The following is a 21,379-nucleotide window of genomic DNA, read 5'->3' as shown; positions in this document are numbered from 1 at the left end:
TGCTTCTCTGGTTCATTTTTGTTTTTCCATAATGTCTGTTCTCTGTAAAAATGAGTTATATTTCAGCTGCATATGTATTAAAATCCAACGAAAAATAGTAATTTTTTTTTTTGAGACAGAGTCTCACTGTGTTGCCTGGGCTAGAGTGCCATGGCGTCATCTTAGCTCACAGCAACCCCAAACTCCTGGGCTCAAGCGATCCTCCTGCCTCAGCCTCCCAAGTCGCTGGAACTACAGGCATGTGCCACCATGCCCGGCTAATTTTTTTATATTTTTTTTTAAGTGGCCAAGTTATTTCTTTCTAAGTTTCAGTGCCATGGGGTCAGCCTAGCTCACAGCAACCTCAGACTCCTGGGCTCAAGCGATCCTCCTGCCTCAGCCTCCCAAGTCGCTGGAACTACAGGCACACTCCACCATGCTTGGCTAATTTTTCTATTTTTTTTTTTGTAGACATGGGATCTTGGGATCTGGCTCTCACTCAGGCTGGTCTTGAATTCCTGGCCTCAAGCAGTCTTCCCGCCTTGGCCTCCCAAAGTGCTAGGATGGCCTTCATTTACATTTAAATTTAAATAGCCACCCGTGGCTAGTGGCTATCATTTTGGATAGCACAGTTCTAGACTCTAGGGCCTTAAACATTACACCCAGCTACTTGCCTTAGTCTGTCCTCTCTGACATGTTGTAACTTGGCCTGGGACCTCAGCACTGCCCTGAAACTGCTCTAGCCAGGGTGATTGCCCAGTGGCCAAACCCAAAGGCCTTTTTCAATTTTTATTCTTCCGGATCCTTCAAGAACATTAGACGGCACAATTCTCATTCTTTTTTGATGAAAAAAGAATTAACATTCCCATGGAAAAAAAAATTGGAAAAGACAGAAAAGTAGAAAGATAAGAAAAAAAATCACCCAAAGTCCCACAACCAAAATATAACTATTATTAACATTCTGATATATTTTGTATGGAGGGTTTTTTTTTTTGATAGGCACTCAAATGTGTTAAATACAGAGTTTAAAAAAAAATAGTTGCAATCACACTCCTTTTTAATTTAGCTTTGCTTAATTTCAGAACACTTATGTTCTCTTGGGGTTGAATTCTCATTCCTATTATCCACTGCAAGGGACTGAGTGACCACCAGTTACCTTTTGAACTCTTGGATGCTTATTTTTGACTCCTGGATAGGCATCTCCATTTTAGATATCCCAAGGGTACCTCAGGCTCACCACATCCAGACATGGTTCCTCTTATCTTTCTCCAAAACCTGTTCTTCCTCCTCCTGGGCTCTCCCCTAACACTAGCAGTATCCCCGCGTGCCCACCAAATAAGCTGGAAACTGAAACCCCCTCCCTCATCCAGGCAGTGACTGGGCCCTGACCTTTCTACTTCTGTAATGCCCCTGTTCTGTCTTCATTCCCACTGTCTTTGCCACAGGCTGATCCCTAAGATGTCTGAGCCCCTAACCCTGGCCGTAAACTAGGTCCCCAACCCCGACTCTTGGCTGTGTCGTCCCCCACCTGACTACAGATTGAGCCCCTTGCACTTGCCATCAGCTAATCCTTTCCCACTGTCCTCAGCCCCTTCTCATACTCTGAGCCCTAACCATGGCCATAGAGTAGCCCATAACCACAGCCAATTAAAAATGCTTGCCCTTGGTTGAGTGCAGGTGGTCCAGGAATAACCCATCTCTATTAATCAAGAACCCACTCGAAGAATCAGCTAGTGAGGTTGGACCCAGAGCAATGCCATCCTATACAAAGGACAGTCTCTGAGGACCCCAAGAATTAGGAATTGCACAAAGGGCCAGATTCTGGTAGGGCGGGCTTCCTAGAAGAGGTGGGTGAGCCTTGAACCAGACCCTATCTTCTCCATAGTTGGAAGACCCCTCGGTGTTCCCAGCTGTGATCGTGGAGCAGGTACCCTACCCTGAATTACTGCATCTGTGCTCAGGACTGGAGCTGGACGACATTCACAATGGCATCATAACGGACGGGACCTTGTGCATGACACAGGATCAGATTCTGGAGGGTAGTTTTTTGCTGGCAGGTCTGTTCCCTTCCTGGGCAGGGACAGCGTGGTGGAGAGAGGGGTTCTGTCTTCACGGAACAGCAGCCCACGGTGGCTTCTGGTAACCTCATACAGAATGGCCAAGGCCCTTAACAAAAGTTAGTGTTGCTTCATAGAGGAGGAACCATCTTAATGGATTCCTAATCGTTCCGGATGGGGTGGGACAACAAGGAGTGGAGACCAATTAGGGCAGGAGGGGTGCTGGGCCCTTCCCGGCTGTCCCTAGTACCTCTGGCCAAGGTCCCAGGGCTCCTCTGCTTGTCACCATCCTCAGGCTGGCCCTGATTATAGCTGTCCCCCTGCCTGTACCCTGAGGGAACTTTTCTTCTTTTCTTCTCTCCTGCGGTACCCCCACCCTGTGGAACCTGGAATCAGATGACAATGAGGCCACCTCACACACCATGTCGACCACTGAAGTCTTGCTCAATGTGGAGTCTCCCAACAACATCCTGGATGAGAAGCAGATCTGTAAGTTCAAGCCTCAGTGCCTTAACTAAAGGCAGCAAAAAAATTCCACTTCAAAATGTCACATCTGCATAATGGATTCCCAGGCACATGTACACACAGGCATATGTCCCACACCCACCGATACACATGTGACTTTTGTCTTTTTGTGACTGCTTATTTCACTTAGCATCATGTCCTCAAAGTCTGTTCGTATTGTAGCACGGGTCAGAATTTCTTTCCTTTCTAAGGCTAAATAATATTGGCCAGGGTGACTTTTTTGGGCCCTTGTGTTTGGCTCCTAGGAAAACTAAGAAATGCAGGGTGTGACTTATTTAGAAACGTGCCAGGCTTGGAACATCTTCATCCCTCCCCTGTTCTCGGAGGCCAGCCTGATCCCTGCCGGCCCTACCTGGCTCCTGACCCCCCAGAAGGTCCCTAAGGCAGGCTCTTCCCACTGCCCTCTCAGCAGATACCATAACACCATAGGAGGGTTCCCCCAACTCCCCTCTCCTGAGGGGGTGCTGTGATATAGGGGGGAAAGAAAGCCCTGAAGCCGAACGTTAAGAGATTTCTAGTCCAGACTCTTGCTAATATTCATCCAGGATTCAACAAATACTGACTGAGTGCCTGCCTACACCAGGCACTGACCCGCTGAGACCTTGGGCACATGACTTGCCATCTCTGAGTCTGTCTCAGTTTCCTCATCAGGAAAGCAGAGGAATTGGGCCAAATGATTTCTAAGGCCCCCTATAAAATGAGCGAAGGACTGAATCAAGGTGGCTCTTTACTCTGAATGCCGCCTGGAACTTCCCCACACCCCGCAGTGGGCTATAAGTGTGGCAGCTGTGATTGGGGCCAACTCGTACCCACAGCTCTGCAGATGTTTCCTCCCCTCGTGGTGCGAGACACATGAGGCGTTTTCAGGTGCATCCTGCGTCTGGGGCCATGGGGAAGAGCCCCGCCCTCCCGAGGAACCCAGCATTCTCTCCAGCTCTGGGAGACCCCTCTCTGGCCCTATACTGGGCCCCGCCCACCTCAGGCCTTTCTTCTTGCAGTCAGTACCTCCGAAATGCTTCCAGACTCAGACCCTGCTTCAGCCGTCACTCTGCCCAACTACCTGTTTCCTGCCTCTGAGCCCGGTGCCCTGAACAGGGCGGGTGACACTAGTGACCAGGAGGGGCATTCTCTGGAGGAGAAGGTCCCCAGAGAGGAAAGTGCCAAGAAGACTGGGAAATCAAAGAAGAGAAGTAAGGGAGGGGAGAGTGAGTGTGTGTGTGTGTCTCTAGGGGGTGGGTAGTGTGGGTGGGGGGGTCAGGAAGATCTTGAGGGCTGAGTAGGCCAAGGCTCAGGGACACAGCAGGAGGCCAGCTCTCTGGTGTGGCCGGGATGGACTAAAAGGCCTCCCTTCCATAAAACTTGGCCTCATCCGTTGGCCTGCCTGCAGGCTGACATTTCCTGTGCTGCTTCTGTCTACCCAGCGTATGCGTCAACCCCGTCAGAAATGCCAACGATCCCAATAGAGGGAATCCTAGGCTGGGAGTTTAGACACGAGGCTTGGCCCCCTTGGCCAGTCCCTGGATCTCTGGGGCCTCTGCCCATAAAAGACGAGTCATGCCAGGTGCTTATCTCCCTTCTATGCAGCTTATGAAGCCGAGGCCATATATGAGAGAGGACTTTGGGCTTTCCCAAGCCAGGGTGTTATTGATTTACTCAGGTGATGGCTGGTTGATACTGCCTTGTTATCATGGCAACCAAAACCTCAGTGCCACACTTACCTGCACAACAGTGTTGCCTTTCGGCTGACTTTTCATTTCAAAAGTGAAGCGAGGCAGATTCTGTTCTCATAAATGTGACGCATTTGCAACCACTCCGTTTCCTCACATCATAGCCACGTTGTGGTGCTACCTTGGGGGCCTGAAAATGAGGGCGCAGATACCTGAGGGCTGTGGAGAGTGACCTGGGGCCTCCAGCCCTGGTGACCTGGCTCCTCCCTGTCAGCCTTGTCACTCCCAACGTGGCCAGCTCCTGGGCCCTCCCTCTCGGGAACTGGTCCTCATCCTCCTCCCCCACCTTCCTCTCACAGTCCGGAAGACCAAGGGCAACCGAAGTACCTCACCTGTCACTGACCCCAGCATCCCTATACGGAAGAAATCAAAGGATGGCAAAGGTATGGCTGTGAGGCAGGTAAGGTGGGAAGGGAGTCCCTTCCCTGCCACCAGGGTGCCCCTCACCAGCCACCCCTCTGCAGGCAGCACCATCTATCTGTGGGAGTTCCTTCTGGCGCTTCTGCAGGACAGAAACACCTGTCCCAAGTACATCAAGTGGACCCAGCGAGAGAAGGGCATCTTCAAGCTGGTGGACTCCAAAGCTGTGTCCAAGCTGTGGGGGAAGCAGAAAAACAAGCCTGACATGAACTACGAGACAATGGGGCGAGCACTAAGGTAGGAGCTGCTGGGACACAGAATCCCTGCCCTGGGGAAGCCACCAAGCCCTTCCTATGTCCCAGGAGTCTCTCCCGCTTTAATGGAGACCGGATTTGTCCTTTAAGAAAACAGGTCTCATAACGTTCCCATCGGCTTGTCCCTGTGCCCCTTCCCCAGGCCCCCTCTGGGAGGCAAAATCCCCTCTCGTGCATCTCTGACCTGGCCTTTTTACTTGTCATAATGAAAGAGCAGCTTAGTTGGCCCCTTCCCCAAGAAGGGCTTTCTTCACATGCTGCGAGCCGGAGCCCCAGGGAGGTGGGCTTGAGTTGCCCTAGAGGGGGTTTCTCAGGCCAGAGGACCGCTGAGCCCCACCATCCATCCCCTCACGCACAGTTCCTTCCTCTAGCCACTCCCTGTCCCCTGCCCCAAAGCAGGCTGGGGGGTGGCATTTGAAAACCCTTTTTGTAGACCCTTTGAGTCCTCAGGGGGAAATCTCTCAGGAATTTTGTAAAAGCTTTCCAAGCCCAAGCATTGGCTGTATTGCTCCCCGTGCCCCTGGGCCCCCCGCGAGGGCAGTGTGCTGGGGAGAAGGAGATAGAGGGCCACCCTGCTTAGTCTCTGGCTAACTCCTGCCCTTTGTCCCCCAGATATTACTACCAAAGAGGCATCCTGGCCAAAGTGGAAGGGCAGAGGCTGGTGTACCAGTTTAAGGAGATGCCCAAGGACTTGGTGGTGATTGAAGATGAGGACGAGACAAGTGAAGCCACAGCGGCCCCGCCTCAGGCCTCCGCCAGCACCACACGGCGAGCCAGCTCCAGGGTCTCGTCCAGAGCTGCCCCCCAGGGCAAGAGCAGCTCTTCCTGGGAGAAGCCAAAGGTTCAACACGTCGGTCTCCAGCCATCTGCGAGTCTGGAATTGGGACTGTCTCTAGACGAGGAGACCCCTACTACCTCCACCATGTTTATCTCCCCAGTGGAGAGCCAGGCCACACTCACCAAAGCTGTGAGGTAAGGGCACCAAAGTAATTACGAGTCTTCGCACAGTACCTCGTGCTCGGGGTCAGTTTTCAATTTCTTGCCAAGCCCTGCTGTGTCTCCAGGCTCATGGGATCCTCACAGAACCCCTGGGAAGCCAGTAGGGCACTTGTTGGTCAAGAGAGGAAAAGTGACTTGCCCGAGGTCACACATCAAAGTAATGGCAAAACCACCACTTGACCTAGGTGTTTTCTGCCACCAGCTAGGGCTGTTCCTGTTACACCAGAGGGCTCCCCAAGGAGCCACCAGGGCCTCCTTGTCTGGGCCCATCCCCCCAAGCCTCCTTCACTCCAGAAAAGAGGCAACAGAGAATGTTACAGGGATGCCTGCTCTGCCTTCCTCAGGACTTCCAGGTCCACCCGGCCAGCTCTCACTACTTCTTGTCCCTACTCAGGGGCCTCCAGTTTTCCCTGAAAAGGTTGGACTTTGTCTGGGTTGTGTGTAGGTAGCTCTCACTATGCTGGCGTCGGTCACCAAGATGCCCTGCTAAGGAGGGGTGGCAGTAGAGTTGAATGGTGCAGAACGTGAGCTCTGAGGTCACCAGGCCTAGATGTGAGTCCCTGCTCTAGTGCTTACTAGCTGTGTGGTCTTGGGGCAAGTTACATAACCTCTCTGTGCCTCAGTTTCCTCAAGCTGCAAAGTCAGATTATCCTTATACAACTTGTGGGCTGTTGTGAGGATTCAGTGAAATGCCGCATGTCAATCACTCAGAATGATCTCTGACTATACTAAGTACTCAATAAATGTTAGTTACGACAACAACAAAGAAACGGACAAAGCACCCTCAGCTCTGTTGCTCTCATGCCCTCCTTCCTAGCCAGCTGGGGGTATCTCCTGCCCTAACCAACTCTGTTCTCTGTTTCTTCTCAGTACGACTTCGGTGCCCAGCAACATCCACCTAGGAGTGGCCCCTGTGGGGTCAGGCTCGGCCTTGACCCTGCAGACAATCCCGCTGACCAGGGTGCTGACCAACGGGCCCCCCACCAGCACTACTGCTTCGGCCCAGTTTGTTCTGCAGAGTGTTCCGCCTGCCTCGACTTTCAAGGACACCTTCGCTTTGCAGGCCTCCTTCCCCCTGAGCGCCAGCTTCCCAGACAGCCAGGTGGCAGCCCCAGGGGCTCCGTTGATCCTCAGTGGCCTCCCCCAACTTCTGGCTGGGGCCAACCGTCCAACCAACCCAGCACCACCCTCGGTCACAGGGGCTGGACCAGCAGGGCCCAGCTCTCCGGCCCCTGGGACTGTCATTGCTGCCTTCATCAGGACTTCTGGCACCACAGCAGCCCCTGGGGTCAAGGAGGGGCCACTGAGGTCTTCCTCATGTGTGCAGGGCATGGTGACTGGGGCCCCTATGGAGGGGCTGCTGGTTCCCGAAGAGACCCTGAGGGAGCTCCTGAGAGATCAGGCTCATCTTCAGCCACTTCCAACCCAGGTGGTTTCAAGGGGTTCCCACAATCTGAGCCTTCCGGGGAACCAGACTTTCTCTCCTCCCAGCCGCCCCACTGTTGGGCTGACCCCGGTGGCTGAACTTGAGCTCTCCTCAGGCTCAGGGTCCCTGTTTATGGCTGAGCCTAGTGTGACCACATCTGGGAGCCTGCTGGCCAGATCCCCAACCCCAGCCCCCTTCTCCCCATTCAACCCCACTTCCCTCATTAAGATGGAGCCCCATGACATGTAAACAGAGGGGTCAGAAGTGTCATCCACCTGGTGAAAATGAGCTGCATTTTCATACGAAGTGACTTAAGTAGACACCTGCCCCTGTGTTTCAGTGGGATGTCAATACACCTGACTCCCAGGCCCCCAGCCCTACCTGGCATCACGGTGGCCAAACTGTCCAGTTTGTGCATCCCTGGCATCAGACTATGGCCTTCAAGAGCACTAGGGGATATGCTCTTGACAGGATAATGGGCTGATTTGGTGATGGAGGGAAAACCCCCAGAGCCAGAGAGAACTCTGTACCCAGGGCTGGTGCAGGGGCTCCATGAGAAGGTCCTTCCACCTGGCTGGGGCTCGCTGCCTACGTTCCCTACTTGCTATCCCATATGTGAATATCTCTGTATGTATTTGTGTGTACTTGTGAGTCTGTATCTTAGTTTCTTTGGGGAGGACAGGGGTGTAGCTGTGAGGTCTGGTCTTCAAGAGTGTGTGTATCTCTCTGTGGGTCAGCCACAGTGTTGGGGAGTTTTTAAAGGGAAAATATTCTCCTATTCCCTTTGTACATGCCAACATTCAATTGCTCTGAGACTACGGGGTACAGGTTTGATCCCCCAAATCTGGAGAGATATCACAGAGCTGGAACAGGTACAGGCTAGGAGTGCTTCAGTGGGCATGTGTGTTGGGGAAGACGTGCTCCTAAGGGGTGAGAAGACCGAGTAGGACAAAATCACATGGAAAGGGAGGAGAACTCAGCTCGGGGAGCAGCCCGCACAGGTTAGACAGAGGTACCGTTCCTGGTTTGCCTGGTTACCCACCACAGTCACCATGCTGCTGGGCTGGAAGCTTGGCCACCCCAGAGTGCTTTGCTGAAGGATTAGTCAGGGGCAAAGTGCCCCCAAACTCGAGTCAGACCCAGGCACAGAGTCCCCAGTCAGGGCTGAATTAATCGGATGTTTGTGCCCAGGGATTGTGCTGTTTTGTGTAACATCAGCCCTATGCCGGAAACAGCTTTTGCTGGCACCCCAACCTACATCCTAATCCTGGGTTCCCTCTTGATTACTTTCGCGCCTGATATTTTCTAGCTGTCTGGCACAACCTAGACCGGGCCACCTCCATGCGTGCTCGTGCGGCGGCGGGGTAGTCCCTGCCGCTCAGCCTGCCTTCTGCTCAGCGCGCAGGTCGGCCAGCCACTCCCACAATGGCTACAGCAGACGTTCTCGTTCTCGGGTGGCCCGTTGCCACTCATCACCAACTTTCACACTTAACCCTGATTCCTTCCGCACCAAGAAGACAGGAGCCAGCAGACGTGAGTTCCTGTGGCACTTCCCCTGTCGCTACATAGCTCCTCACTTCCCGCGGTCCTCAACCCATTCTGTTAAAGTCAACCCCTTGGCAAAGCAGGGCCTGGATCCCCCTCCCTTCTCCCGTCTTTAAATTAGTTTGCCTCTCTCCTGCCAAGTGTGGGGGAAAGGCTAAAAAATGTCGCCTCAGAAACAACTGTATCATCTGGTGGCTTTGGCTAATGTGAATCAGTGCCTCAGGACCTGTGCTGTGTCCTCGGTACAAAACCATCCACGTGACCTACCTACCTCCCCTGGCTGCTCCTCTCTCTCCTCCCCTCCTCCCTGTCCAGCCCCCGGGAGGGTTGTGCAGGTGCGTTTACTACACATTTCCAGTAGTTGGCATTAAAGTGCCTTTTTCTAATAAAATCAGTTTATTATGACAATTTCCTGATGGTTGAAAGTATTTTGAGAAAGGGTCACTGTTTTGTTTTTTTAAAAAGTTGCGCGAAGGCACTACATGGGTCAGGGGTGGCCCTGTCCCTGGCTAAAATCTGGTTTCTGCCACTCCCACCCCAAGTTCATAGAAAGTCATCGGAAGGTCTTGTGTGCCCTGAGGGCGAAAGCAAATGTCTTCTTCACAGTTCTGGCCCCTGTGAGCCGCACCAGCTGGGCTCTCCTGCCTCCCCTGTCACCCTGTCTCTGCGCTCCTGCCGCTCCTGCCGGCTCCTCATCTGCCACGTCCAGTGTGGGTGTTCCCCACGGGTCTCAGCCATTCTGGGTTCATTCCTAGTCCTAAATCTAGGCCTCTAGCCCCTACTTTTTCCCCTAAGCTCCTGGCCCACATTTCCAATGATATGTCAGACATTCCCACCTAGATGCCTGTCAGGCCCTCAAAGATAGCCGCTTTATCAAAAATGGATTTTTAAAGGGCCGGGCGCGGTGGCTCACGCCTGTAATCCTAGCACTCTGGGAGGCCGAGGCGGGTGGATCACTCGAGATCAGGAGTTCGAGACCAGCCTGAGCAAGAGCGAGACCCCGTCTCTACTAAAAATAGAAAGAAATTAATTGGACAACTAAACATATATAGAAAAAAACTAGCCGGGCATGGTGGCACATGCCTGTAGTTCCAGCGACTTGGGAGGCTGAGGCAGGAGGATCTCTTGAGCCCAGGAGTTTGAGGTTGCAGTGAGCTATGATGATGTCACTGCACTCCACTCTAGCCAGGGTGACAGAGCAAGACTGTCTCAAAAAAAAAAAAAATGGATTTTTAAATTGTTTCCACACTCACAGAAAAACTTTTCCAAAAAACAAACAAAAGGCTGTCATGACTTACATATTTCTGTTAATGGTGCCACCATTTTCCTGACCTTCTAAGCTCAAAATTTCAGAGCCACCTGACGGCTGCCTTCACTTCTCCCATCCCTCTCCTCCACGTCCCCAAAGTCCAGCATGCGACTTGTGATGTCCTAAAATCTAGCCTCTCTTCCACATTCCCAGAGCCCGCAGCCTTGCCCAAACTACCCAAAAGTTCCCTCCAACACACATATCAACGGCCCCCAGTGGGACCTGCCGCAACCCCTCCCATCTGCCAGGGTACCCATTGTGTCCCTTCCTCTGCCAGAAAGCCTTCAGTGACTCCTCCTGGCCTGCAGGTAGGGGTGATACTCAAAACACTGAACCCCCAATCCATTCTAAGTGGCCTGGCATTAACCCTTTAGTTGCTGAATCCAGTCCAGGGGTCTTGGAGGAGGAACAGGGGAACACATGTAGGGCTCAGGGCAGCAGTTCCAGAAGTATTTTAAGTTTAGCATCAGCCCCGCCTTTGGGACAAAGCCCCAAGTCCTTGGGCTGCCGTCAAGACCCCTCACCATCAGGTCCTGACTGACTTCCCCAGACAATTCCCCCTGCTCCCTCCGCTGGCCTTGGAACGTGCCTCTGTGCACAGTTGCCCGCCTCCATGCTTTTGTTTAGCTTGGCTCTGCTCAACCAGAATGCCCTTCGTATCCTGCTGGTACCAACTGAATTGTGTCCATCCTTCAACGCTCAATTCGTGGAAGCTGGCTCCCCAGACCAGCCTATCCTTAAGTGAGTTCTTTATTTTAAACTCATTGCAATTGCCACTTTTTAAAGGCAACTGATTATAAACAGCCTGTGACATCTCCTGTGGTTATTATAATAAATAACAAACTGTTACTTAAACCTTCAGTGGCCTGTACCTATTCAGTCTCCCCAGTTAGGGTGTTACCTCCTGAGGAACAGGGAGGCTGTATTGCTCACAGAACAGGGCACAGTACGAAGCAGACAGCATCAAGGAACGGTTACTGATGGAGCAGGTGGGGTATGGGGACCCAACTTGGAGTTTGGTGACCCCTGACCTCCCCTCTGCACAGGCACTCAGCCCAGGTGCTCCACTGCCCAGGGCCTGCCCTCTCTGGTTCAGTGCCTTCATGGTACCCCATCCCACCCCTACCTTAGCACTGGAGATTTGTTACTACTTTGAACATCCTCTGCTCCTAAAGAAACTTCCCTGTCCAGTTTCTTTCCTTCTGAAAGTGTTAAACTAGCTAATCATATAAACTAACCTGTGCTGATGTAGTTATGGGAGAGGAATAGAGGAAAGCCTCAGGAGACAGGTTCATTTTAACCAGGGCCGTGTGGCAACAACATCTCTGCCTTTGTGATGGTTTAATGGAGTCACCAGTCAAGAGACGATCCTTATCTCCCAGCAGCTGATGTGTCACTCCCTCTTCTGGGCTCCCACAGCACTTCATATATACCTCTTATCGTAGCACATAGCACACTGTAGTTCCTTAATTATGTGTTTATGTATGTCCCCCCCATAGACTGTGAGCTCCTCAAGGACAGGGACTGTGTGTTAGTCACTGATGTATCCCCAGCGCCTAGCACAGTGCCTGGCACACAGTAGGTGCTCAATAAACGTTTATTGAAAGAATGAATGAATCCTGATTCTAATTGTGAGGACTTCTGCCCTCTATTATGGCAGACAAGAGAGGGAGGACAATTCAAACTTGGGAACCATTGCAGCTTTTGACCCCTCATGTAACACCGCAGGCAGTTACTTCCTTTGCTTCTGTCTATAGCCAGCCCTAGACAACAATGTTCACAGAGAGCCCAGGGCTGCTTCCAGCTGTGCCTTGCCCTCACCAGGTGCCACAGGCGACTCCTTAACTCTGGCCCTTTGCTGCTGCTGCCTCCTTCCAAGGACTGCCTCACCACTATTTTCTCATCCCTGGGTGGGACTGAGTGGTGGAAATGTCAGCCCTGGTGGGTGGGGCGGGACGAGAAGTTATTCTGACAGTCACAGTCCTTTCTCATCCCACCACGTACTCTAAAAGAGGTACTTGACATCGGAGCCGGAGCGATAGCTCCGAAACCGCCGTACCTGGGGTAAGGGTTCATTCCCCTCCCAGAGGTCGCAGCCACCAAGAGCCTCAGCCCTCGCACGCTAGACGTGGAGGCCGACGTCCAGCAGGTGGCGCTGTCGAGCCGGCGATGACGGGCGGGTGGCCCAGAGGAGCCGGGGACGGGAGGGAGGGGCGGCCAGGGCGGGGCCTACCGCTCCCGGCAGAGGCTGCCGCGGCCAGCGTCTTCCTGTCCTCTGCCATGCCGCTGCGTCCCCAGCTGTCCCTGGGAGGCTCCGGCCCCACCAACGCCCTCCATTGCTCCGGAGCTTCGAACTTTCCCCCGGCCCCCGCCCCCTTCACTTTCCATGGGGAATTTAGCAGTCCATTGAATGCGCTCTCCCCATTGGTCAGTCGCGCCCCGGCCCCGCCCCCGGAGGCCCCCTCCCCCAGCCTCCCGGGCCGGCAGGTGAGCGCACGCCGCTCCCCGCCTCCCGCACCAGCCGCCGCCAGCCCCCGGGCCGCGGGCATGAGCCACAGGCTGTCGCTGCCGCTACCGCGGGGCGCCGAACCTGGACCACTCCTCGCCCGGCCTGCCTTTAGCTACACTTGTACGCGCTGCCGCTTTCTACCTTGAAATAGGAGAGCGATCGAGGCGCCCGTGACATCCATTTGCCAGCGAGGGCCCCGACCGCCCGCCGCGCGAGCCCGGGCTCCGGAGGGCCGGCGTGGAGCCGGGAGGCGTCGCACCCAGAGGCCGACGCTGTGGCTTGCCAGCCCCCCTCGTGGTGGAAGCCCGTGCGCTAGGGGAACACATGGAGCCCCGCCCCGCCCTGCTGCGTGTCCAGAAGGCCCGAGCATTTCGCGCGCCCCCCCCCCCGCAGCTAAGCAAGTCGCCCTCGGGTCAGACCCCCCCTCCTGAAACACTCGCGCTAGTCGGTCCCAGCGGGGGCGGGACACGGTAAAATACCCGACAGGCTTCCCGGGTAGGGGGTTAGAGTATGGAAGGGACGGGAGTTTACTGCCCTTCGCCCCACCCCCTAACTCACCTACCCCACGTCAAATAGGGAGGCGGATATGGTCCCTTCTTTGGGAATACCGAGACTTCATTCAGCAGGGCCGTTCTTTAAACCCCAAAGAGGAACATTCTGGCAAGGCAGTCATTAATGGTACGCTCGAGACCTTGGTGCGAAGGAGGAACTAATTTTGGCTAAACAGCCGTGTTTTGTCCTTGGGATGATTCTTGTCAGTTGGTGGGTAAATTGAGCCCCATTTGGCAGATGGGGCAACGAAGGCTCGGAAAGATTGGGTTCTCACCCAAGGTCAGCCTAGGTAGGTAGTGGTGGCGCTGGCTCTTTCTCCCACACCATACTGAAAGGATTAGGAGACCATTTAATAAGAGGCCACCGACGGACCGGAGCCCTCACCCCAAACCTCACTGGGGATGTAGATTTAATATCACAGTCCTTGATGTTCACAACGGGCAGAAAACAGTGGGACCCCAAGTAACATGTGGTAAAGGACCCCAAAAGCAAGCAAACAAGAAACTGCTGTTTGGTTCTGCTTTTAACTCCTCTCCTTTTTTTTGTCTCCAAGCATTTGCTCAGATTGTCCCCTCAGTTCAAACGTTCTTCCCTGCCACATCTAATTCTTGTATTTCTACTTATTTAAGTATCAACTAGGCATCACCTCTCCCAGGATGTCTTTCCCACCCACCCCGGTGCCCTTGCCCATCCCTTTGAGCTCCCACAGCATCCTAGACCTAGTTGAATCCTACGCTCACCATGTGGCTTTCATGACCTATTGATATGTTTGACTTCTTTACTTAGCTGCAAGTTCCAAAGAGAGGATGGACCTGAAATCAGAACCATTATGGGCTTGTTTGGGAACTGAGAAAGGTGGATATTGTAGGGGGCCTCAGGATGAGAAAGTGGGGAAGGGAAGGCCACTGAGGAAGATTAATGCTACGGCTCAAAGAGGATGATGCCTCTACATCTGAGCAGCAAGACCCAGGACAAGCAGGCCCAAGCAAAGACAGCACAGCTCACAGTTCACTCCTGGGGATGGCTGGACTCCAACCTGCCAGACACAGATTCCCCTCACCTCTACACCCTCCGATAGGGCTCTCCAGACACTTAGGCCACAGTGAGAGGCCCTAAGAATATAGCTTCAAAGGGCCTCATCCCACCCCCTTCCCCTCAGACGGAAACAGGTGGTGCATTCTGGAACCAGCAGTCACAAGAATCATAGCCTCTACCACTGTTTTTCGGAAGTGAGAGGAAAAGATTGTAAAATCCAGGATGGGCATCTTGCCTTCCTAGTAGCTGGGTCACAGGTGAACACAACCATGGGAGGCCTGCACTGTGTGGGTGGACGGGGGGTGCTGGCATAAACAGGGAGGGCGGTGAGAGGACCACGCAGCCAGAAGCCACCTAGGCAGGCAGGGGATTTCCTTAAGGAGGCTCATTCCCCATAGACACCAAAGAGAGGGCTCTATGGCAAATGAGGAACACTTGGGCACACCCCCTGCCTAATGCAATGTAAGCCAGATACTCAGTTTTCCCCACCAGCCCACCCCCGCCTCAGATTTGCCCATCTTGCCTTTTATTTCCAGATAGTGACCCAGTGACCTAAATGTTCACTAGCCACTCCACCTTGCCTTCGTGCATTGTACCCCTCAGGACCCACAACTACAAGGCAGAATCAGGCGTTTCCCCATTTACTAAATTGGGATGTCCATCTTCTTAAAGCACCGAAAAGCCACAAAGGGGAGAAGAGTGAAAAGAGAGACAGGAGACAGAAGCCCCGACACAGGTTTTTCAGTATGCAAGTGTTTTTTTTGACTCCACAGCCATTTGCTTAAAATGAAACATAAAGGGCAGCCAGAATACACACCCAAATGCAAAAAAGTAAAGGCAAACGTAAAACATAAAATAAACCACACAATACCAGGAACCCCAACAAAACCAAAAAATTAAAATCCAAAACCCTCAACTTTATATATATATATATATATATATTTTTTTTCTTAAAAAGGGAGAACAACTGTTCAAAACCAACTGGGCAGTATGGCAGGGGTGGGGAGCAGTCCTACAGAAGGGGGCCCAGAATCTGCCCCAGGAACAAAGAACAAACACAATACAAAGAAAATAACCACCAATGCTCCCGCATCGGTCAGGAGCCTCCAGAGAACAGATTGTCCCATCCTCAAACTGGCTTTTTTTTTTCCTTTTTTTAAATTTTTTTTTTCCATTTTCTTCTTTTGTTGTTGTTGTTTTAGCACCTGTACAATAAAACTGTACCATCTCCAACCAGAGCTGGCCACAGCGAGGCCCTCCTGCCTTTGGATGGTACGTACTCTCTACAAGGATTGTTCGGAAAAATAGCAATCGGTAGAAAAATAAGAACAAGGGTGGGAAAGACAATGCCACAGAGGGGGTGGGGACAGGGAAGCAACCCAAGCTCCTCTCTCTCTCCCTCTTTCCCTGAACAAATCCAGCACTGGAGGCCCGGAGGCTTGGGGGGAGGCCTAGTGGGGCCACGCGCTCAGCCCCAGGTCTCCAGCAGGAGTGGAGCCCAGGCCGGAGACCAGTTTCCTGCGCTCGCCTAGGAAACAGCTGACGCCTCGATTTCGCATCTGGCAGTCAGTCCCACAGCCCTCTGCAGATTCCAAAGGAGAATGGGGGGCAGAGGGAGGAGAGAGGAGGAAGGGGTGCTGCCTGTCTGGAAAGGGGCAGAGATGGGAGGTGAGGGCTGGGAGGTTCGAGGCTCAGGATCTTGAGAGGGGGAGGCCAGGACGGGGTGGGGATGTGGGGGGAAAGATGCAGGAACAAACGCAAATCGTGCCCTTTAAGGGGAGCAGTGAAGCAGGCATCAGGAGGGGACACCCTCACCCCTCAGATTCCTTTTCCACTCTCCTGTATCAGAGTAACTCACTAACCCCTCGGCCCCACAATCCTCCCCTCCCCGTAAACACTAATCTCAAGATAGCAGGGCTGCTGGGGGCAGGTGAGAGGAGAGAAAACTGGCGGGGGAGGGGGAGCACCAAAGCCTCCAGATTTACCCCCAGCCCTGGGCCAGCAGCAGCCAGCTTCATTAGTCACAAATCCAGATCCCCCAATCCCACCCCACCCCACCCCACTCCCTCCCCAGTGGGGGGAAAAAACCACCTGGGAATAACTCTGTCAGAGCTTATCAAGAAAGAAAAAGAAAGGAGGTAAAGAAAGTCCCTCAATACAACAAGTTGTCTCAAATTGTCACAGTGATACAGACTTATCAGAAACCAATGAAACAATACAAATTAAATACTAATAAAATAAATACTATGGAAGACAGAAGAACACAGGGGAATGGAGGGGGGGCGCTCAGAGATTTGGGCTTTTCTCATTTCTCCATGGGACGGGCCCGTGGCCCCCAGGGCCCTTGTCAGGTCTTGCTCATACGCAAGGAGGCCAGTCCAAGGGACCCTGGTGCCACCTCCCCACCACCCCTGGAACCTCTTGTCCTCAAACAAAGTTCAACTTTCCACCCCCATCACCAACCACGACAACAATGACGATGACAGGGAGATGAGAACTAATTGTAACCAAAAAAACAAAAACGGTCCAGTCACTAATGCTGGCATTGATAAGGCGGCTTCTTGTTGGTCCATATTATTGCCTCATTCTGCAGTCTGGTGCTCGGTGGGGGAAGACATGGGAGGTGGGGGAAGGGTGAACTCAGGAGGAGAAAGAAGAAAAGGAAGGGGCTGTTTTCCCCGTCAACTTCTCAAAGAGTGGAATTCCACCTCCGACCCTAGGAGCCTAAGTAGCTCTGGCTCATACTCCACCAGCTCTACAGTCTCAGAGGAGCCTGGGGGAGATCTGTCCTCCATGCCTCCAGGCCTCTCAGCAGGGGTCAGCAGCTGACTGGAGGCCACCTGCCGGTAGAACTCAGCCTTGGGCATGGTGACGATTTCAAAGTGCGGGAACCGGGCCTGAAAGATCCTGGAGGAAAGCTTCAGCCTCTTCAGGACATCGGTGAAGAGGAACCAGTTGGAGGGCCTGAAAAAGCAAGGATAGGAGTTAGGGAAGGTGACTCGGAAAGCAGAGGGGGGACCTACAGGGAGCACCCCGCAAGGCCTATGGAGGTGCTGCATGATCACCAGAGTCTTCCACTGTGACTCGCTGCCAGTCTGGCTACGCCCCAACTCCACTAAACCACAGGCTTCTTGGGTGTAACGGAGCAAATATTTTCTCCTGTCCCCTACACTGCCTGGCCCAGATTTCAGCTAAATGGCGAGTACTCAATCCATGACCGACTTCATCCAACAAAGAGCAGGAGGAAAATGGGCCTGCCAGGGCCTAAAACTCTTAGCAGGCTTCCCCAGGCCTTAGCCCGCACCCCTGCAGCCTGGGACTTACCATCTGCTGGGCCCAGTCTTCCGCCCACCCCAGCCCCTGCCAACCCCTGCTGGTTTCCCTCTCCTGTTCTCTCTCCAGCCTCCCCTGCCTTCTTGTTCTCCAAGATCTTCCCCAGCAGAGGGGGAGCGGTGGAGAAAGGCCTAAACTGCGGGTAATCCAAAAGGCATTTCTCTCTGGCTCTGGAATGCATTAGACAAGTTTTTTCTCCGAGGCAGCACTGTCGTTTCTGCAGGGCCGGAGCTCACATTACAGCGAGTCTGACTTTGCTGAGCACACCCGACTGGGCGGCAGCCTGGGGACAGCTGGGAGGGGTGCTGGAGACGCCGGTCAGGGGCCAAACACTTCCATGGACTAAACCGGGAAGAAAGCGCTGCCTCCCTGCGTCAGTGGTCCTGGTTTACAGGGTTTTAACCTCCTCACCATGCCACTGTCCCAGTTCCAGCCTTCACCATTTCTGGCCTGGGCTATATTGCGTCAGCCTCCTAACTGGTTTCCTTTTGCCAAAAGTTACTCTTCTGCACCCCCACCCACCCTCATCAGATCGTCTCTTACCATTAGAGTTTTCTAAAAAGAAACTGACCTACTCTCTCCCTAAACAGCTTTCAATAGATCCCCAGTGCCTACAGAAAAACTCCAAATTCTTTAGCATGATATTATACAAGACCTTCCAAACATAACCTATTCAACCTCTTGAGCCCAATCTCTACCCAGTAAAACACACACACACAAATACACACTATATCTCCCATCCTATCACATGCTAGCCATGAGATATGAGACTACCCCTGCTTTCTGAACTCCTATGTCCCAGTGCCTTGCCCTCCATCCTACTCTCCATTCTGGACTACCTCAGATGCCATAGTACCCGTGAAACCTTCCCCCATGGTCTTGTGGCACTTGGTTCACACCCCTATTATAATACTTCTAACAGAGCCCATTTCAGGAAGGATGAAAAAGGAACTTAAAACTGTGGTTCTCTCTATGACACGGGAACAGGGGCTTGGGGATGACTGGAACATTTTTACTTGATGAACTGAGTTTTTTACAATAATGAATCTGCTTAGGACATTTTGTCTTTTTTTATTAGAGACAAGGTCTCACTCTGTTGCCCGGGCTGGAGTGCAGTGGCACGATCATAGCTCACTGCAGCCCCGAACTCCTGGGCTCAAGCCATCATCCCACCTCAGCCTCCCAAGTAGCTAGGACTACAGGCGCATGCAACCATGCTGGACTAATTTTTTTTATTTTTTGTAGAAATAGGGTCTCACTATATTGCCCAGGCTAGTCTCTAACTCCTGGCTAGAAGCAATCCTCCTGCATTGGCCTCCCAAAGTGCTGGGATTACAGGTGTGAGCCACTGTGCCTGACCCATTTTGTTTTTTATTAGAGTTAATTATATACTCGTCTGTTTACTCACTAGCCTGTGGATTCTTTGAAGGCCAGGGATATGTTCTGGTCCTCAGGATTTGACCTGGTACAGCTGTTCAAGACATGTTTATGGAATCGAATGTTCTATATAGCACCTAAAACATCTGCCCAGACCCATAATCCTTATCCCTAAAGTACAACATTTCTTTCAAATGATGGTGAACCCTGTAATCACACATGATTAGGGAAGGGAGTGTTCTGGGTTAAGAGAAAGGGGCTAGAGATACCATACACGAGGACCCTCGCTCCCAAAGAATGGGGAAAAAAAAACCTCAGAACATTCACCCTGGTAATCAGAATTCAGTCTCACCCATTTGATGATTCAGATGGCCCTTCTGAACCCCTCGGGGCCACAGAGTCATCATTCTATACCACCACCACCACCCCCACTTCCTAAAGAACAGAAAATTTCACATTGTCCTACAGCTATGGAAGGGCAGCTTCAGAACAAGTGCTGGAGGATATAACATCAGCAAAACCAGCTCTGCCGGTACTGAGCTCCGGCCGGACAACGTGCCTGCTGCCTGGTTCGCTGAGTAACACGTGGCCCTTGGTGGCCTGTGTTCTCTCCACACCTAAAGCGAACTACCCTGGTCCTTTTACTGCTTGGGGCCCAAGATCCTGTTTCAAAGAAGGAGGTGCTGAATACTTTGGAGGAATTAATTAACTGTGCAATACTATATCCCAGAGGCCCCGCCCCACCCTCAGGGATCAGCTTATGCCCAGAAGAATAAGGACCAAAAGCCCCTGAAACTTGACCCTACTAGTGTCATCATATAGACTATTTTTATTCTTTTTTTTTTTTTTTGAGACAGAGTCTCACTGTGTTGCCCGGGCTAGAGTGAGTGCCGTGGCGTCATCCTAGCTCACAGCAACTTCACACGCCTGGGCTCAAGCGATCCTCCTGCCTCAGCCTCCCGAGTAGCTGGGACTACAGGCATGCGCCACCATGCTCGGCTATATTTTTATTCTTATTAGGCCATGGGGGAAGGGATGCAAAGAAACTGTAGTCCAGTGGGTAGGGTCATAAACAGAGGGTCTCACTTGAAGGGTTCCTAATCCATCATCCACCTGGCTCCCTATCCTGTGCACCTCATGCTACTTCACTGGTTTTTCAAATAGGGTCTGATATTTTAAGAAGAGTTATCAAAGAAAAATTATCCTCACAATTGTTTGCAAAGGTATTTGAGATACGTGAAGATAACCAATTAGAAAAAACAATAACGGAGGCTAAGACCAAAAGGGCAATTCATCCCACGTTCTCATTCTCTAAACCTGCACTTTCACATGCTGACCGTTCGGGAGACTGACAACCCTGGCCCTGCCGGCTGTCCAACTCCCTTCTGCATCATCAAATAAAGATTAAATTGGGTTCTGTCTAATGTTAAGTTCCAGGTATATTCTAGTCTCTGAAAATGGGAGATCCCTGTTACAATATGCGCAGTAATCTGAGCTGATGACAGCATTGGTGCCACCACCTTGTCAACACTACAGCTATGAGAAGCAAGGCTGTGGATTACTTAAGGACCCTAGTGACCCCACAGCCATGGCAACCATATGTCCTGGCTTTTCCAACAATCTCAATTTCAAATATTCTGTCTGGTTGTCCCCAGAAACCACAAAAATATTCCAGAGATACTAATAGCGTATCAGCCCAAATATCTCCCAGATTATCTCTCACACCCAGGAACTGCAAAAAACCTCCCCAGAGTCAATCTAGATTTTGGGTTCGGGAAATCCATACAGTTGATGTACTTAGAGCCTATAGCCTCTAGATGGAACATAACCAATCTGAGCTGGACGGGTCTTTGTCACATATTATCTTTCCCATGCTCCAGCGCTCACTTGCCAGGTCTTCACTTCCTCCTGCACAACTCCACCTTCTGGGGGAGGTGGGCCAGGGGTTGGCAGGATCTTGGCGCGCGGTCCCTGTGGAGCTCTCAGCCACTTACCCGCAGGACACTGACACTTGGACGTTGTAGCAAGGGAGAAGAGGCTTGTCTGAGAATTCGAACATGAAATCATCGTCTTCCGCATCATCTCCTCCTTCTTGATCAGAGGTCCCAGGAGGATTATGTAGGAGGTCACAGGCAAACCCGTCTTTTTTCTCTGTAAGGAGAGCACACAGGGATTAGGACTCGGCTACATGCACGAAACTGAAGAAAAGAAATGCTTCAACCAGATAAAGGGGTGTGGAAGGTGGTGCTGGGGAGACAAGAAGGCCACAGGCCCCTGATTGGGGCCAAGGTTTACTGATCCCATGGCTCTCATCCTTGGGCGGGGATGTGAA

At 52.3% G+C, this 21,379-nt stretch overlaps 2 protein-coding genes across 3 annotated transcripts in view; one reads left to right on the top strand and one right to left on the bottom strand.

Moving 5' to 3' along the window:
* Positions 1–9,309, top strand: part of ELF4 (E74-like factor 4 (ets domain transcription factor)) — a 23,044-nt gene extending 13,735 nt beyond the window's left edge. Inside the window, exons 2-8 of the mRNA XM_012653260.1 lie at positions 1,865–2,036; positions 2,433–2,525; positions 3,560–3,751; positions 4,588–4,671; positions 4,753–4,945; positions 5,575–5,934; positions 6,832–9,309. Coding sequence (XP_012508714.1) covers positions 1,865–2,036; positions 2,433–2,525; positions 3,560–3,751; positions 4,588–4,671; positions 4,753–4,945; positions 5,575–5,934; positions 6,832–7,636 — 1,899 coding nt within the window. The 3' untranslated portion in view covers positions 7,637–9,309. The remainder of the gene's footprint in view (positions 1–1,864; positions 2,037–2,432; positions 2,526–3,559; positions 3,752–4,587; positions 4,672–4,752; positions 4,946–5,574; positions 5,935–6,831) is intronic.
* A 5,753-nt stretch (positions 9,310–15,062) lies between these two features.
* Positions 15,063–21,379, bottom strand: part of BCORL1 (BCL6 corepressor-like 1) — a 43,516-nt gene continuing 37,199 nt past the window's right edge. For both annotated transcript variants that reach the window (XM_012653396.1, XM_012653397.1), the window contains 2 exons: positions 21,042–21,198; positions 15,063–17,301 (listed from right to left, as the gene is read on the bottom strand). In XM_012653396.1, the coding sequence (XP_012508850.1) occupies positions 17,019–17,301; positions 21,042–21,198 (440 nt within the window). In that variant the 3' untranslated portion in view covers positions 15,063–17,018. The remainder of the gene's footprint in view (positions 17,302–21,041; positions 21,199–21,379) is intronic.

Source organism: Propithecus coquereli, unplaced genomic scaffold, assembly GCF_000956105.1.
Source record: "Propithecus coquereli isolate 6110/MARCELLA unplaced genomic scaffold, Pcoq_1.0 Scaffold42, whole genome shotgun sequence".
Lineage (NCBI taxonomy): Eukaryota > Metazoa > Chordata > Mammalia > Primates > Indriidae > Propithecus > Propithecus coquereli.
The sequence above is the reverse complement of the archived record's forward strand: the minus strand, read 5'-3'. Positions and strand labels throughout refer to the sequence as shown.